The sequence below is a fragment of the Mus pahari genome, chromosome 21 (genome assembly GCF_900095145.1).
Source record: "Mus pahari chromosome 21, PAHARI_EIJ_v1.1, whole genome shotgun sequence".
Lineage (NCBI taxonomy): Eukaryota > Metazoa > Chordata > Mammalia > Rodentia > Muridae > Mus > Mus pahari.
The window spans coordinates 9,936,547-9,953,673 of record NC_034610.1 but is presented as its reverse complement, the minus strand read 5'-3'; the positions used below and the strand labels follow the sequence as shown (position 1 = coordinate 9,953,673).

The window sequence follows — 17,127 nt, the reverse complement described above, 5'->3', positions numbered from 1 at the left end:
AGAGAGAGAGAGAGAGAGAGAGAGAGAGAGAGAGAGAGAGAGAGAGCATACACACTTAATTAACTAATTAACTAAGTGATGTAACAAAATGCAAGTAACGGGTAAGCTAAAATAAACCTTTTCCTCCCCCAGTTGCTTTGGCCATGGTGTTTCGTCACAGCAATAGAAACTCTAAAACAATCAGGCTCTATGCAAGCCTGTAGGACATTTTCTTAAGCAGTGATTAGTTAAATAATCTTAAATAAGGTAGGGCCCAGTCCATTGTAGGTGGTGCCACACCTGGGCAGGTGGTCCAGGGTTCTATTAGAAAGCAGAACAAGCAAGCCATGAGGAGCAAGCCAGTAAGCAGCTCCCTCCATGGCCCCCACATCAGCGCCTGCCTCCAGGTTCCTGCCCTGACTTCCTTTGGTAATGAACCTTGTGATATGGAAGTGTAAGCCAAATAAACCCTTTTCTCCCCAACTTGTTTTTGCTCGATGTTGTTTCATCACTGCAACAGAAACCCTAAGACGCTATAATACCACACACTCACTCACACTTCCTGAAACACCTCAGCTCAGATTCAAGACTGCTATATGTCAGAAACGGACTGATACATACTTCTGACATTTTGTGCCATGTATTTATGCGAAACAATATTCTCAGCGCTAACAACTGTAAAATCGGAATATTGACCATCTCAGAAAAGCATTAAGGTGCTCTACATTCTACAACATCAAATGTTCAGCCAAGGCTCTATGTAAAACTAAACAGGCATATCCATGGCAACAGGACGCAGGTTTTATCTTTAATAAATAGTAAACTTATATGCATACCAACAAGAGTGCTAAGATAAAATTCAACATGACTAATACTGTAACAAATTGGTAAATGTTTTAATCTCTATTACACACACACACACACACACACACACACACCTGGGGTCATGGCTCTTGAGTGGAATATATTTAAGGAACCCTGGCAAACAGAAAACAAGGTGGGCTGGTGACTCACAGTGGGGTATCCTGACTTTCAGACACAGCCAGGCCATAAGCATGGAATCAACTGATAAGCTGAACTTCACGGCACCCAAAACATCTGTTCATAGGAAGATGCTATAAAGCAGATGAAAGAAGCCACACGCAGGGAGAAAATATTTACAGGGCACATCCTTGACTTAGAAAGATCACTTCAACATAATAAGAAAATAAATACTTCGTTAAAACAGACAATTTGAACAGACACCTCACCAAAGAACACACTCAGATGTGAAGTGAACTTGGGGAATTTTCTTGGGCTCCAGAGCTGTCGTGGTTAAAATGATTAGGATGTACAGCCACACCCCCATGAAAACAACTGCACCCTGAAGGCTGACAGCACAGAACACTGGTGAGACATGGACCAAGGGCCTAACACCCTGTCTTAGCTACCTTGCTGTTGCCAGGACCATGCCAGGAAGTTTATAGAAGAAAGACGTTAACTGAACTTAAAGCTGCAGAGGTTTGGAGTTTATGTAAGCCACGAGAGGACACAGAGGCTAGCACTCTCACCCAGACTGTCACACTCCACCCCTGCTCCGCAGAGGTTCACGGCCATATCATAATGCAAGGTTGTAGACCAGCTTCAAAACTCCCCATAGACTTTCACAGTTTCTACACCGTTAAAAAGCCTAAAGTCCAAAGTCTCTTCTGAGACTTGAGGCAATCTCTTAATCATAACACACACACCCTGTAAAATCAAAAGCAAATCACACACTTCCAAACATACATCGCAAGGAATATATACTACCATGCCTAAAAGGAGAAATCAGGGCATGGTGAGTCAGTATGGGAGCAAAGCGAGACAGAAACGCACGAGGGCAAACACGAAATCCTTTATCTCTACATCTCTGACAAAGGGCTCAGATGACTCTGCCACTCCAGCCTAAAGTCCCAAAGCCTTCCATATTTGTCAAAAACAAAAACAAAAACAAAAACAAAGGCAAACCAAAAAACCCTAAAACCCCAAAATTACCATGATCAGACCTATCTATAATGGCTAATGTGATAAAGCACTATGACCAAAGCAACTTATGGATGGAGTTTAACTGGGCTTATGGTTGTAGAGGTTGAGAGTCTACAATGGCAGGGTAAAGGCACAGAGGCGTCAGCCAAGGGCTCACATCATGATGCACAAGCAGGAGACAGAATAGTGGGGTGACATGAGCCTTTTCCCAAGCCCTTCTCCCATGACACACTTCTTCCAACAAGCGCACATCTCCTAATTCTTCCCAAACAGTTCCACCAACTTGGGACCAAGTACTCAAACATACGAGCCTGTGGGGGCTGTCCTTATTCAAACCGTTGCAGGCCCTGTGGTTAGGTGAGATTTCAGAATACCGTGACTACAGGAGGAAACAGGGCCAAACGGACATCCACTATAATCCTGGACCTACACATGCAGCCAGGTCTTGTGAATAAAGATCTATACAGGCTTGGCTATAAACACCTATGAGCTGATTAAATCATAATTGCTCCAAATTGGAAACAACCCAGGCAAAAGTCAGAAGGTGAACAGATAAAACGGCGAATATCCCCACAACAGACTAGTGCATGCTAAAAAGTCAGCTATCATGAAAAAAAAAAAAATGATACTGAGAAACTTTACTGCCCGTTTATAAATGTAAAAGGCCTGACAAAACAGTGAGGACAGCAGACAGACCACAGGTGCCTGCTTGGCCACCAGGTATGGCTAGGTGCAGCCAAGAGTAGGTAGTGAAGCCGGGATGAGCCATCATGGGCCATCACGACACACTTCCAGAGTGGCGTTCAAAGGAATCGTGGGTACCTGATAGCAGCATCTAGCATCACTGCCCAGTGTAGCTGCACAGGGTGTCAGGGTCCATGTTAGCTCTGGGGACATGGAACTCAGACAGTGGGGAGGCCAGTGGTTCTGTTCTCGGGACCATGTGGCTAGAAAGTTAAAGCTGCCTGCAAAATGACGTATATAAGATGTACAAATAAATTAGTCCACGGCTAAAGAGAAGTCCTGTTCAGCCCTGCCTTGACACTCGGTCTGCACATAGGTACCACTGGCCTCCTAACTCTGTTCTTGAGAGAGAGGGAGAGAGAGAGAGAGAGAGAGAGAGAGAGAGAGAGAGAGAGAGAGAGNTGACACTCGGTCTGCACATAGGTACCACTGGCCTCCTTGCATTTTTCTTGAGAGAGAGAGAGAGAGAGAGAGAGAGAGAGAGAGTTTCTGTCTGTTTGTGTTTGTATGTGTTTGTTTGTGTGTGTTACTGTCTGTTTGTGTGTGTTTATGTGTGTTTCTGTCTGTCTGTCTGTGTGTGTCTGTCTGTTTGTGTGTGTGTGTGTTTCTGTTTGTGTTTGTGTGTGTTACTGTCTGTGTGTGTGTCTGTTTATGTGTGTTTCTGTCTGTGTGTGTGTGTATGTATGTATGTGTGGGTGTGTTTCTGTCTGTTTGTAAGTGTTTGTGTGTGTTTGTTTGTGTGTGTTACTGTCTGTTTGTGTGTGTGTGTGTGTTTATGTGTGTTTCTGTCTGTCTGTTTGTGTGTGTGTGTCTGTGTGTGGCGAGGGTGGGTTGTTCCTCTCTCTTTCCCCAAACTATGATTTTTGATTCAGTCACATCTAAAAGTGGTTGAAATTGTGACAGGGTATTCTAGAAACCCCAGAGGATTTCAATACTTCACAGGGTGTCTGTAGAATGTCAGTATGGATTTATAAATTATGACAAAGAAAAATAGAAAATAAAAGGTACTGATTTTTGAACAGCAAAAGAAGAAACACGGATGAAGATCTTAAGTAATTTATTTATTAACTTTTGCCTCAACCCATAATTTCGATTCATGTGTAACTTGACCGAAACAAGTTGCTTCTGCAAAAATTATAGGGGTAGCCTTGGATATCATAAAATATGTCAGTAATTATGCAAAAATGTAGCTTAAAATATTTAACTTAATAAAAAAAAAACTTAAACTAGTAAAGCAATTTCCAAGCAAGTAAGCATTGTATTTGCTATACTGTATTTTTTAAATGGTCTTCTAAAATAAAATATCTTTTTTTTCTTCAGAGTCATGACAAAACAAAACAAAAAAAAAATCAAGATTTCTAAGTTTTCAAGCAAAAGAGAAAATTGTCTTTTAGCTTTGAGGTTTGGAGAACTTTGTTCTCAAGATGAGTTCAGAAGGTTCGGGCAGGAATAAGGCACAGAGTCCGGTCAGAACGTCTTAATGTCGGCCCGGGTCTCCCCCTGTGGTGCATGTTCCCATGATCCCTCTCAGCAGTGCTCATCTCTCAGCACACGTGCCAAGTTTGCACAGACTGACTCTGCTTTGTGTGAGGAAATGTTAATAAACGGTACTTACTAGCTTAGCTAGCCGCTTCCGTTTACAAAGTATCAATATGTGGATGCAAGAATCCTCAGGTGCAGAAATCAAAGGTGCCTACCGCAAGGGCACGCCTTAAAGCCTCCAGGACTCCCTTCCCTGTGCCCTGTGCATACAGGAGGCACTTGGAGCCTGGGCCTTACCAGTGTGCACAGCTGCAGTCACAGAGGAGGAGAACATGCCCTGGGGGACAAGGGGACGTTGGAAAGAAGCATCCTTCTGGCTGAAGTGCCAGACAGACATGCTACTGTGGTTTTCTAAAAACACGTGTACGTTTTCTTAGTTCATTAGCATAGTTTTATCCTTGGAAGGTTTTCATAAAAGAAGCAAACAAGCATCGTTGGTGAGCAGCAATCTTTTATACCCAGTATCTGTGGCTAGGAAACCAGGGCTAAACTTGGAGGAACGCTTGCTTTCAGTCAAGGTTTGCCATATAAAAACAGAAACCTGTGTGAAGAACTTTGAGAACTCACCCAGCAGGAAAATTCATCTCACCTGCTACACAAACTCATTCTTCCTCAGGGGACATTCCAGAACCAGACTACTGGACTACATGTATGTAACAGCAAGAACTAGGGCTCCATGGTGAGTCCCATCTCCACACTCATCTTCTACTCAAGTCTTCGTCACTCCAATAGCAATGACTCTGTGTGTGTGTCCTCAGAAATTCATACGCTGACGCCTCATAGGGGAGAGTCTGGAGACAGGACATTTCCATTCAGAATGAAGTGAGTTCTCCAATTAAGTGACTGGACAGAAAGAAGGGCACCTGGGATGCTCGGAGGGATACTCTGAGGCAGAGAGACTCTGTTACAACTCAAAGAGAATCTGCAAAAGACCAACTCTGCCGGTTCCACTGCCTGGACTCAGCCCTAGCTCAGGCCCCTGAGGAGGAATCCCCACTCTTTAAGCCCAGGGCCTGGGATATCTATGGAATCGCATACACGCAGCCAAGGCAAAATAATAAACAATATTAAAATCTGCTTCTGAGGAGTACTCAAGAAAATTTTTTTTCTAAACCCCTAAGTCCCAGAAAAGCTAAACAAAGTTTTGGGAACATCATGGTGGCCTCGCTTCCCGGCAGCTTTGTCAGATCAATGCAGATGCCAGTGTGAAAGAGAACTTCAATGACAAGAAGCACCATCCGTGGAAGGAGGTCCCATGCAGCGCGTCCATCAGTAAACGGCAGTGTTGTCATCTCTGCCACTCACAATGGCGGCTGACACCACTTTTTAATCAGTGAAGAAGGAAGCTGACCAGTGAAGAAGTGGACTGCCTGGATTAATTCCAAATTCTACTCTCAATGACCAACTCAATGTCACAAGTTTCTATAAAACTGAGACCAGCTGCCCTTGGGGACACAAAGGCTTCTGAACAACAACCTGCCAGCAGCAGCTTCGCCAATTCCTGATCAAGTGACAAAGTGACCAACACTGACGACATAGCAGGGGGTCTAAGAAGAAGTGAAAGAAAAGCCAAGTGAATAAGCCCATCCCCAAAATACCACCAAGCTTCAAAGAACACAGTCAAGGAAGCACACAGACAACTCCTGGAACAGGGTGAACTGTATGCTTACCCTGTGGCAGACCTGTACCCAGAACCCATCAGCCTTGCTCTCTCAGAGCCTTCCTGAGAGCAGTGTCACTCTTCACACCCACAGTGAACATTAGAAACATTCAAATATATTCACAACTTCACACCAGTAATAGTGAGTTTGTGGTTTTGGCGGTCCATATATTTTAACATTAACTTCCAACACATGCACACACACACACACACACACACACACACACACACACACACACACAGAGCTTAAATTGAGCTAGCAATGAGGACGCTAAGAGGCCATGTCTTTCTCTGAAACCATCTGTAAGAAGTAGGTTAGATGAGGCGGTTCTAGTAGCCTCTACCAGCATCTGAAGAAGACACATGTACAGCTACAAATTCTTTTTTCTTTCTTTCTTTCGTTTTTGTTTTGTTTGGTTTGTTTTTTGAGACGAGGTTTTTCTGTATAGCTCTGGCTATCCTGGAACTCAACTCTGTAGACCAGGCTGGCCTCGAACTCAGAAATCCACCTGCCTCCCACAGAGGCCACACTCTCTGTCAGGATCCTATGGTGAGATGCTGCCTCAGCCCAGAGCCTCTCAGCTTCTGTGCTTCCCAAGGCCTGGAGGACGATAGGACGATAAGGCCCAGTAGCCCTGATGGCTGTTAGGAAACGGTCTCAGCTAGGTTGAGAATGAGCAGGCCGCCTCAGTCTTTGAAGTCCAAGAACTCCCATGCACATCTGGGAACAGCTGTTTTCTGACCTTCATTGAGACTTCACAATGCACCTCTTCCTTATCAGATGTCGTTCTTCTAGGTCCCGTGAGGAGGATCGCAGGGCCTGCCTAGTACAGTCTGCCATGAGAATACTGTCTCTTTTCAGTTCTCATCCACAAGGCCCCTTTTGTGTCTCCAGGGGCTTCTTCCAGAGCCAGAAACCCTCTGCCCTGTATCTGTCAGAGCCAGAACTCACTGCTGACCACAGCCAGGCCGTAGAGAAACACTAGCAGGAAATAAATGTTTAAGGCAGGTACATGAAGAGCTCTGCACAGCCCAGTCCTCTGTCGGCCTGAGAGACTCCACCCCCTATCCTCCCATACCCAGCCATCTTTGGAAATCCTCACATCTCCTCTGCTAAAAACAGCAGGGGAAACCTACATTCCAGGTTGGGCTGCTCATCCACGTATGATCCTGTGCTCGCCATGGAGACAAGTAGCTCCCAGCTCATGGAGCTGCTTTAAGGATGAAACGAGACCATGTGTAATCAGAGTCCGTTACTTGATGCACAGCCAACGCCACCTCCTTTCTGCTCTGGAGCTCTGTTCGCACAGGAAACCCCTACTGCGCCAGTGATTCGATGGCGAATTGAATTTCATCTCTCTTCAGAGAACAAAGTCAAATGTGCCTCTCTACCTGGAGATGCATTAGTGTGTTTGCAAGCAGCCTGGCCCAGGCTCCACTCAGTTTCATTGCCTTTTTTTTTTTTTTTAACTTTGGAACTTTGAATACTCTGATCATTTACAGTTTGACTGAACATTGAAATCTGAGAGTTAAGCATGATTGAAATGAACATACCCCCTCCCCCACATAGCTAGGAAAATTAAATCAACTCCACCATGTGCATTTTTAAGTAGGATAATGAGCATTTTAAAAATCACGCATGGTTACAGCTACACTTCATGGGAATTATGCAATTTGTGTATTTTGATCTTCTCAAATGACCAAAGCTCTACAACTTAAGAGTTGTAAATGGTATTTAAATGGTATTTTGATGGTTTTATAAGTTTGCTTTTGAAAAAAAGAAAAAGGAAAAACCTAGAAGTTACAAAATGAAATGTAACTCATATTATTTTCCCCCAGGGAGTGCAATTTAACTTGATTTAAAGCAGAATTAAAAGATAATTATCTTTTGGCATTAATTTTAAAATATGCAATAAAGCAAAAGTTATCAATCCCGAATAAGGCAGAAAATATTTCCACTGCGGGGGTCCCATAAAAACCACAGGACATGGTGACCATCAAGGGTCTCCTCTTGGACATAAGCCAAAGAAGTGTTTAACTGTTGAGGAGGGACAGGCAGAGGGAAGGGGAGGGAGGTGTCCAAAGATGACACAACCCAGGCCTCTGTGTTTTCTCCAGCTTGTGCAAAATCCAGAAAGACAGTAAAAGGTTGGCCGGCCTATGTTCAAGGGCCATCAGAGAGACTGAGTGCAGGAAGCAGTCTCCTCCGGAGGTCTGCAGAGGCTCAGGGTCGGGCTCTCGAGTGGCTGGAAGAGCCAGGGACAGAGAGAGGGAAAGCAGATACTCAACACCCCCACTCAAGTCAGTGAGGCATCCGACATCTATTCCATACTGCGAGTGGGAGGAAAGTCCAACTGCTGACGCAAGAGCTGTATCCAGGAGCCCTTCAGAAGTACAGGTGAGGGCCAGTCCCTGGCTAGTACCCAGGCAGGACTGCCTGCAGGCCACTAGAACTAAAGCCACAAGAACATGACCTAAAGGGAAGACTAGAGGTTACCCAGCCACCAGGGACCACAGCCCTGAGAACCTACCCTTGAAGTAGTAGCTGGTGACCATGGATACCCTGCTCACCATCGCTCCTCTACTACAGGGTAGAGCTGCAGCCTTTCAGAGCTTCCAGGTGGTAGGAGACATGGAGGGCCCTGTATTACTCTACATAACAGAGCCTGCCTTACCTTAAGGAGCATCAATAGATCCTTCAGACACAGAGGGGAGCCATACCACCCCAACTTTAGATGCTGTGATCCACAGGTTCCATGCTGACCCTGGTAAGTGCCCCTTGGGTGGCCGACCTGAGGTCTGCGTGGCTTTCATTTGGTCTGGCAGTAACCTCTGAAATACTTCCGTGTCCGTGTAGGGGTAGGAAAAAACGAAAGGTAGCCACTGCCGCCCCACCTAGTGTGGAGTCCACACTGTCACGCATCTACGGATGTTGAGAGACGTTTTGAGCCTTGCTGGAGTAAGATTCCAGTTCTTGGTCATCTGGCAAAGATTGTGACCTCTGAAAATAACGAGTACACAGCAGCCTGGCTCTTGTTTGTTGTTTGCCTGGTAAAGGATGATGCTTGCTTTGTGGAGGGGAGGTGCATCAAGTGAACAGGGTCTAAATCAAATCTTGCTGGAGAGACTTCAGGTCACTCACTCACTGAAAGATCTCTCTTGCCAGAGAGCAGCAGCTGGCCTAACCGCTCATCTCTATGGTTCTTTTTTCTTTTCTAGAGTGTATCATCTGGATAAATTGCACATGGCTGTAGAGGTACAGATAGATGCTCCTGTTCTGGGCTTCATTCTCCCACAGACAGGAACCTCTCCATGTATTAAACCGACAAGACTCGGGCTCGTACCCTGGGGCATGCTTCTTGTTCAGAATGGGTCATAAAACCCTGTCTTAGTTACTTTCTGTTGCTGTGAAGAGAAGCCATGGCCAAGGCAACTTACAGAAGGAAGTATGTAAATGGGGGAATTGCTTACAGTTTCAGAGAGCAAGTAGAGTCCATGACTATCATGGTGGGTAGCAGGGCAGCAGACAGGCAAGCACGGTGCCAGAGCAGTTGCTGAGAACTTACATGTTGAGACAACATCCAAGAAACATGGAAAGAGACAACTGGAATAGAGTGGGCTCTTGAAACTTCAAAGCCCCACTCCCAGTGGCATACCTTTTCCAACAAGGCCACACCCCCCCTAGCCCTTTTCAAACAGTTCCACCAACTGTGGAAAAGCATTCAAGCACAGGAGATTCTAGGGACCATTCTCATTCAGACTACGACAAACCCTATACACATTGGGTACTCAGGATTCCTGAATAACATTGACTTTGTGGCTCTGTTAACAGACAACACAAGAGAGAAAAACTAAGCCTCTGCTTTAGTATTCTAGATGGTTTTTAAAAGAGTCGGGTACAGGTTTGGAAAGCACTATATACATCGGCAAAGGATGCAGACTAGATTCGTGTATGTTTAATGAGCACATGGGTTAATAAGCACATAATCAAAAGACTCTTACAGAACCCCCTATCCAAAACACTCTGCAATCAATCAATATATATCCATGAATAATGCAAATTTAGAATTTACTCATTAATTTAATGTATATTAATTGGTTGTCGTACTAGGTGAACCAACCAAGAAGATAAAGTCCAAGAATCAAAGTCAGTCAGCCTCATTTTCTCCTTTTCTCTCTCTCTCTCTCTCTCTCTCTCTCTCTCTCTCTCTCTCTCTCTCTCTCTCTCTCTCTCTCTCTCTCATCTCTCATGATTTATTTGTTTTTGCTTGCTTAATAACATCATGTCAATGGTACAATGAGATCCATCGAACACAAGCTGGCAAGACTCTGCTAATTTAGAAAATAAATATTCCTTATGTAGCTACTTAGTGTAACTTTCATAGACCTGGAAGCCCTGTGTTTTATGTGCAGCAATGGCTCCTGCTGTTACTGAGTGGCCTAGAGACTGTTTGGTTTGCACTTAACCTGCCTCATGATATTTACCATGGTGCCCTACAGACTTTATAGTAAAAAAGTCATATAATATTATTTTAGTATCAAGTCCTGGCAGAAATGTTAATTTATGCGTATTATTTTCACATAAAAGGAAAACAGTGTATTTCCAGTTTGTCATTTACTGTAAAGGAGCAATCAAGAATCATAATACGCTAAGTCAACACTTAAAATACAGAGTAATAACTCATAAATTACAGCTCTCATAGCTGTTGTTTATCAACCCAGGATAAAACCCAAGTAGAAAAGTACTCTACAGCCAATCTATACTCCATCCTTTAAGTATTTTGTTAAATAAACATCTCTGTATCTACCAAAGATGATTTTAAGTAAAGGAAGCTTTTAAAATAGAAATTAAATAGAAACGAAAGGCTTCTGATGGTCAAGTTTACTAACAATGGTCAGGCCATAGGTCCCTAAGAGTGTTTACAGCCCTGCTGCTAGTACCTCTTTTAATGTCCTACAGTGCCATGTGGGAGCTACCTTTTGACCCTCAGAGAGTAGACAATAACAGTTAAACAAAACCTAATAGTTTCACGGCCCATGTCTATAAATCAACTTAATGTCTCTGTTTTGAATTCTACTCACATATAGAAATTTAAAGCAAACTATAATAATTTATGTAAGCTGGACTTTCCAAAGGCATTTTTTTAATCCTCTGTACACTGAATGCTGGCTCGGTTGTTGAAGGTTAGTTATAAATGGCCTAACACTGGCAACTGTGTCTAATGATACTGTTGTTCTACAAGCTACCTACTTAAGTTGAAATCCTTCCAGAGCACAATTAAATGCACCTTTAAGCTACACATTTCTAGAGACCGTTTTTATACTTATCTGTATGTTTCTCAGATCAAAGTCAGCTACAACCACATTGCTTCTGCCATGACAAGTTCTCAAGACCCATTTCAATGATTTATTTCCTCACACGCCAATTGCTTTGATACAAGATTGAATCAGGTAACTTTTGTAAGTATGGCAACAGAATTGAGTAAAACCTGGTTTTTGAGGTTAGGAGAGAGGAAAGCAGGTGACTTTTTACACAGTGGATGCTCTGGTTAGCATCAACTGTCAACTGACACAGCCTAGGGTCACTTGAAAGTCTCAGATGAGGAATTACCCAGATCATGTATGAGTATATACACTCATATAATATTTAATAATCAGAGTATATATACTGATTTAATATGTATGTAATATATACATATATATACATATATATATATATATATATATATATATATATATATATATAGAGAGAGAGAGAGAGAGAGAGAGAGAGAGAGAGAGAGAGAGCGAGAGCGCCCAGTATATTATGGGAGGCAGATGATCCAAAATGCTATAAAAAGCATGCAGAGCATAAGCCTGTCTGCAAGCATTAAACAGTACCCTCCATGACTCTGTCACACTCTTTTGGCTGTGAAATTAGCTCCGTGATCTGAGAGGTACTGCTGTGTGCAACAGTGAGCAGGCCTGCCTTCAAGTCATTAACTTCCATCAATGGTGGGCTGTGACCTGGGATTGTAGGCTGAATAAACCCTTCCCTGCCCTAGCTGCTTTTGGTCAGGAGGTTCTGTCACAGAAACAGAAATAAAATTAAAAAGGGCAAGTTGCCACTCGTAATCATTGCTAAGTAAAAAAAATAATAATAATAATTTTAAATTTCCTGCTTTTGCATATGTACAACGGGTAGCAAAACCTTTGGGTTCTACCTTTCTGAGAGCAGCCAAGAGGGAAATCTCTATCAGGAACAAGGTGAAGCTCGGCCAGAAGGAAAAGGTCAGGGCCAACACAGAACAGCGCTCACACACTCTTCGGGAGCCCACTGACCATTCCAGGTAAGCCTTCTACTGTACCAAGGAGCCCCTGCCTCACACAGTGCACCACCAAGCTTTCCCAAACAGGGTGTTCTGGGGGTCCGAGACGGAACAAAACCAGACACAGCCTTTCGGACAGTCAGTCTTCTTTGTGCTGGGTATAGACACACATAGCTTCTTCTATTCTGAGCTGTGACACTTTTTAGACCTCTACTGTATCGCTTCTTAGACCTCTACTGTATCATATGTAAAACGCATTTTAAAAGACGTGTACAGCCCAGACAGGGGCACTCTGTGCCAGGATGCCCTTGGGAGTAGCTGCCACTCATCTCTGGGCTTCAAGGTCAATCCCAGGGGATTCCTGTGCTCACCCTGACCTTCCTTGGCTGCCTACCCACTAATCCAGAGGACAGCTTCAGACTTCACAAAAGGCCAGAGGAAGCAAGAAGGACACCCACCCACTGAGCTCCATAAACCCCTCGGAGCTTGTTACAGCTGCTTGGCTGGTCTACAAAAAACGTCAAAGCAGTGGCTCGGAAAGGTCATTTCTGTCAGTGCTGTCCTGTAGCAGGAACAATCCATACATTTGGAGGCTTTCACCTCAAACAGCCAAATGTTTGGACAGCTCAGAAACTGCCTCAAAAAGAACACTCACCACCCACCAGCCCAGCTGTGCCCGCTAAGCCCACTGCACAGCTGCACACAACTCCTTCTGAGAATATAGGGAATCTAATAAGAAGCATTTTTAAAAACCTGCAGAAGGCCAAAAAAAAAAAAACAAAAACAAAACAAAAACAAAAAAAACAAAAACAAAAACAAAAAACAAAAAAACAAAAAACAACTCTAGAATGAAATTCTCCCTTACAGAGTGACACCAGGTCCCAACTTACCTGAATTTTTATTGGTCTTGTTCTGCCGACTCTTAACTTGCTCCGTCCAGAGTGTAGGGTAGCGTGAGGCAATATCTAGAGAGACAATAAGACAGTTCATCAGGCAGCATGGAGTCCGTCAGCTAAGGAACTCAGCAAGGGCTCTGATTCCCTACCCAGGAAAATAAATAAATAGATAGATAGATAGATAGATAGATAGATAGATAGATAGATAGATAGATAGATAGAAAGATAAAGGTTCACTGCACCTTACAAAAAGAAACTGTTAAAAATGGTTACATGCACATGACCAAGGAACCAACAATATACAATTTTCAATATATTGTTTTCTTAATCTGAACGTGTAACTAAACTCTGGTTGAATAAAGGCAGGTTCTCGGTGTTATAAAACACTCTAGGGTGAGTGGGGGTAGCTGCTCGGTGGTATGGTAACTTGCCTAACTTACAGGAAGCCCTAGGTTTGCGGCTCAGCATCACCATGGGTGGGGATAAACAGAGGGAGGTAAGGTGCAGCCTAATGCTAATACAGCCCATGAAGTAAAAATAGTCGCTCATTTAACGTGAGACTCTCACGTGGTTGAATGATTCCATATAAAATAAAACATATAAAATAGTTTTCACATCACACCATTGAGGAAAGTAGCCCCTTAATATTGATTATCAAATGTGACTGACTATACATGACCCTGAAAACACAGACCCTACACATTGCCTGGCTTTGAACCCCCTTCCATGTGGGACAGGCAGCCCTGCATTCTTATGGGTGAACTGGAGTTCTCCAGGATGGAAAGTTAACATGGCAGAGCCCAAAGCAGCCGTAATACACACTAGCCACTGCTGTTATTTCTAGAGTATGTAGGATTCTGTACTCTTGTCGTGTGTTAGATATGTGTGTGTGTGTGTGTGTGTGTGTGTGTGTGTGTGTGTGTGTGTGTGATAATGTGCATCTCAAACACATTTTATCCAAATCCTGATCACATTTGATTTGAGAACATGACCAACGCTATGGACAATCTATTAAAGGTAAGCATAAGAGACCTATCCTTGTCACAGCATCATAAAAGCTAGACATGGGTAGGGGAATGGTACATGTCATCACACCATTTTGAACACATACATTTCTGTTAATAGAATGATTCCCAGGGGATTCTGCTCAGCAGAACCCCATGGTAATGTGGAAAATTACCAGTAGAAGCAATAGAACCTCATGACATCAGAAATGGGCTCTCATGGCCAGCCCACTGGACTGTTCTCATTTCTTCACATCTACAATACACTACGGTCAAGCACAGGGCCTGTCCATCACTCTCTGCACTGTGTGCATGTGTGCTGGAGGAAGGAATAGGCATATCATGCAAAACCATGGTCCTCATTCTGCTCCCCATCTCTACCCCTGCACATCCTACTGAAGCACGCTTCCGCATCACTTGACTGGACTGTTTCCTGTCCTACCTGGATGGCTATCTTCCTGTGTGTAGCATGTCTTTCTAGATTCACAAGTGAGTGACAGCAGGCAGTGCCTTCTTTGTGTACTTGGGTTGTGAATGGCATCATACCCATACGACTTGGTATCACTTCCCAGCCCCTGACTGCCCCTCCTTGGTCCCCACCCAGCTCCCCATCACCTGCTCACCTTCTTCATCTCCTTGGGGCTGAGTCTCCAATGCTGGGGCTGCAGCATCATCTGAATTCAGAACGGAAAAGATTTGCAAGGAGACTACAATTATGAGAGTAAGCTAAATAAGTGTGCATCCAGGTTGGAGCCCAGGACCTGTAAACCACCCACAGAACCTCCCAACCCAGCCCAGCCCAGAGCAAAACCCAGCACCCTGGGGACGCCAGGTCGCAACATTGACCTGCTTGCCTATGGGATTGCTACTCTCAAATGCTAGGGGAAGCTGAAAGCCAAGGCCCACACAGGAGACCTAAACCATCAGGGCAGCAGCTACTATAGGGCAGTTAAAGGCAAGTAGAAAACTGAGGGCAGGGGGTGCTAAACAACCTGTCTACTGCAGGCCATGAGGTGGGGAAGGGAACAGAGTTCCACAGAGGTCATTGGTGGAGGCTGAAACCCTAATCCTATTCCGAGGACACTTTAAGAGCCACAGTCTGGACCAATAAGCCCCCCTTCCCATCACATGCTTCCAGCCATGTAGTGGAGGCACATCGAGAACCGTAGGGGTAGTATGCATGGGGTTGGGGGTCCAGCGTGGGGAAGGTCAAGCAAATGAAGAGGTTGGTAGGAAGGTAGGGTGGACTCAGAGGAATGGCCCCATTTCCTGGCGAATCATCATCACCGGGTTTACTGACCACCTCCCTGAGGTTTCCTGTGAAACTCTCGGGGTCAGAGCACCTGACACAACAATGGCTGGGACACTGTTCCCTCTCCAACTCTCTCCGTTGCTTTTATTCAAGTCTGCCCCCGACATTTCGAGACAGTCATTTCAGAATCAACGTATAAGACAAGGGTTGGCCATAGGGCCCAGCTAGCTGTGACCCCACTCTATCCTTCAGCTGTCTAGAAGCCGCACTCAATGATTGGAGGGGAGCAAAGGAGTCTTATTTTTAAAACCTTTAATCTTTAATAATCTCGTGAAAAGAAGTCTGGTGTCTAAACATCAAAAACTCAGGGTGACTTATATGGAACACACAAGCCTAATGTTTGACATAAGGGAAATGTGATGCTGAACCATTTTATTTTCTAAAATAAAAAAATAAAAATAAAAATAGCCAGGCGTGGTGGCGCACATCTTTAATCCCAGCACTTGGGAGGCAGAGGCAGGTGGATTTCTGAGTTCGAGGCCAGCCTGGTCTACAGAATGAGTTCCAGGACAGCCAGGGCTACACAGAGAAACCCTGTCTCGAAAAACCAAAATAAAATAAAATAAAAGGAATAATATATTTAAACGAAATTTAACATAATAGGGATTTTGAAAAGTGATAGAAGAAGCCTTTAAATGGCATGTATGTCTCCTAGGTTTTTTGGGGGGTGGGGGTGGGGGGAGGAGTTTGGAAGTGAATTCTTGCTGGTGTATATCACTGAGGATCAAATCACCCTGGTGAGCCACACCCAAGATCCCAGGGTCCCTACTGGCTGGTTAGAGCGTGGCTGCTGAGAGTGAGGTAGGCATATTTGGTGATATCCAGCCCACAGGTGGAGCTGTGCCCAGGCTCTGTCCCCTGCAGCCCCACCGGCCCTGCGAATGCTGTGTCACAGCACCATGGGCCCCGCTGGAAGCTCTAACAGAGGGCACAGCGGATAGAGCAGGGAAGCTATGCTTCCCTCCACGTTTCTGCCACGTCTCCCTTGCCATCTCTAAACCTGGATCATTGCTTCATTAACCCTTTCTTTCGGTTGGGTGTCTGTCCAGAGAGTGGTGGGGCTTGGCTCAGAGGCCTGCTTGTTCCTTGAATTCACACCCCACTCCCCCAGGGGTATCCTCCAGTGGACCCCATGAGCATCCTGACAAGGAGATGCTGGAGGGCAGAAGAATCCTCTGCCTTGTGGTCCCCCCACCACCATCAAGTGCATTCTACGCCACACGACCTTCCTCCTGGGAATCTTCGGGTGTTTTCTAGACTAAATGAACGAAGACTGTGCCCGGTTTCAGACTCCTCTGAGCACACCTCAAACCTTGGTGGATGCTTTAGCCCTCTTTGTCTACCTCAGACCTCCCTGCATCTTCCCCGGGACCCTCTGTACTTATTCCATGTATGCATCTTAACATACAAAGATCTTTATTCCAGGGCAGGAAGTTCAGTTCCTGGTCAAGAGACTTTCAATTTGAGCCCCTGGAACGGGGCTGAGGAAGCTCGGCTCTATTGTCCTCACCCCACTTCTCTTTGACAGGTTTATTATACTATAACCCATAGGAGAAAACATGTCTATGGTTATGTTAAAAAAAAAAAAAAAAAAAAAGATGCATGTTGAAAGTCTCTCCTGGCTCCAAAGACTAAAGCAGAATGTGTGTTACAGGGGCTTCAGGGGAAACTGAGGACG

General features: G+C 44.6%; 1 protein-coding gene across 2 annotated transcripts in view; it reads right to left on the bottom strand.

Annotated features, from left to right (window-relative positions):
* The window catches only part of Smoc2 (SPARC related modular calcium binding 2), a 128,479-nt gene that overhangs the window by 44,896 nt on the left and 66,456 nt on the right, over positions 1–17,127 (bottom strand). The window contains exons 6-7 of one of the 2 annotated variants that reach the window (XM_021221046.1): positions 14,761–14,811; positions 13,128–13,202 (exon numbers count right to left, since the gene is read on the bottom strand). In XM_021221046.1, coding sequence (XP_021076705.1) covers positions 13,128–13,202; positions 14,761–14,811 — 126 coding nt within the window. Of the gene's footprint in view, positions 1–13,127; positions 13,203–14,760; positions 14,845–17,127 lie in introns of both variants that reach the window. The other variant, XM_029533163.1, reaches the window with a different exon arrangement.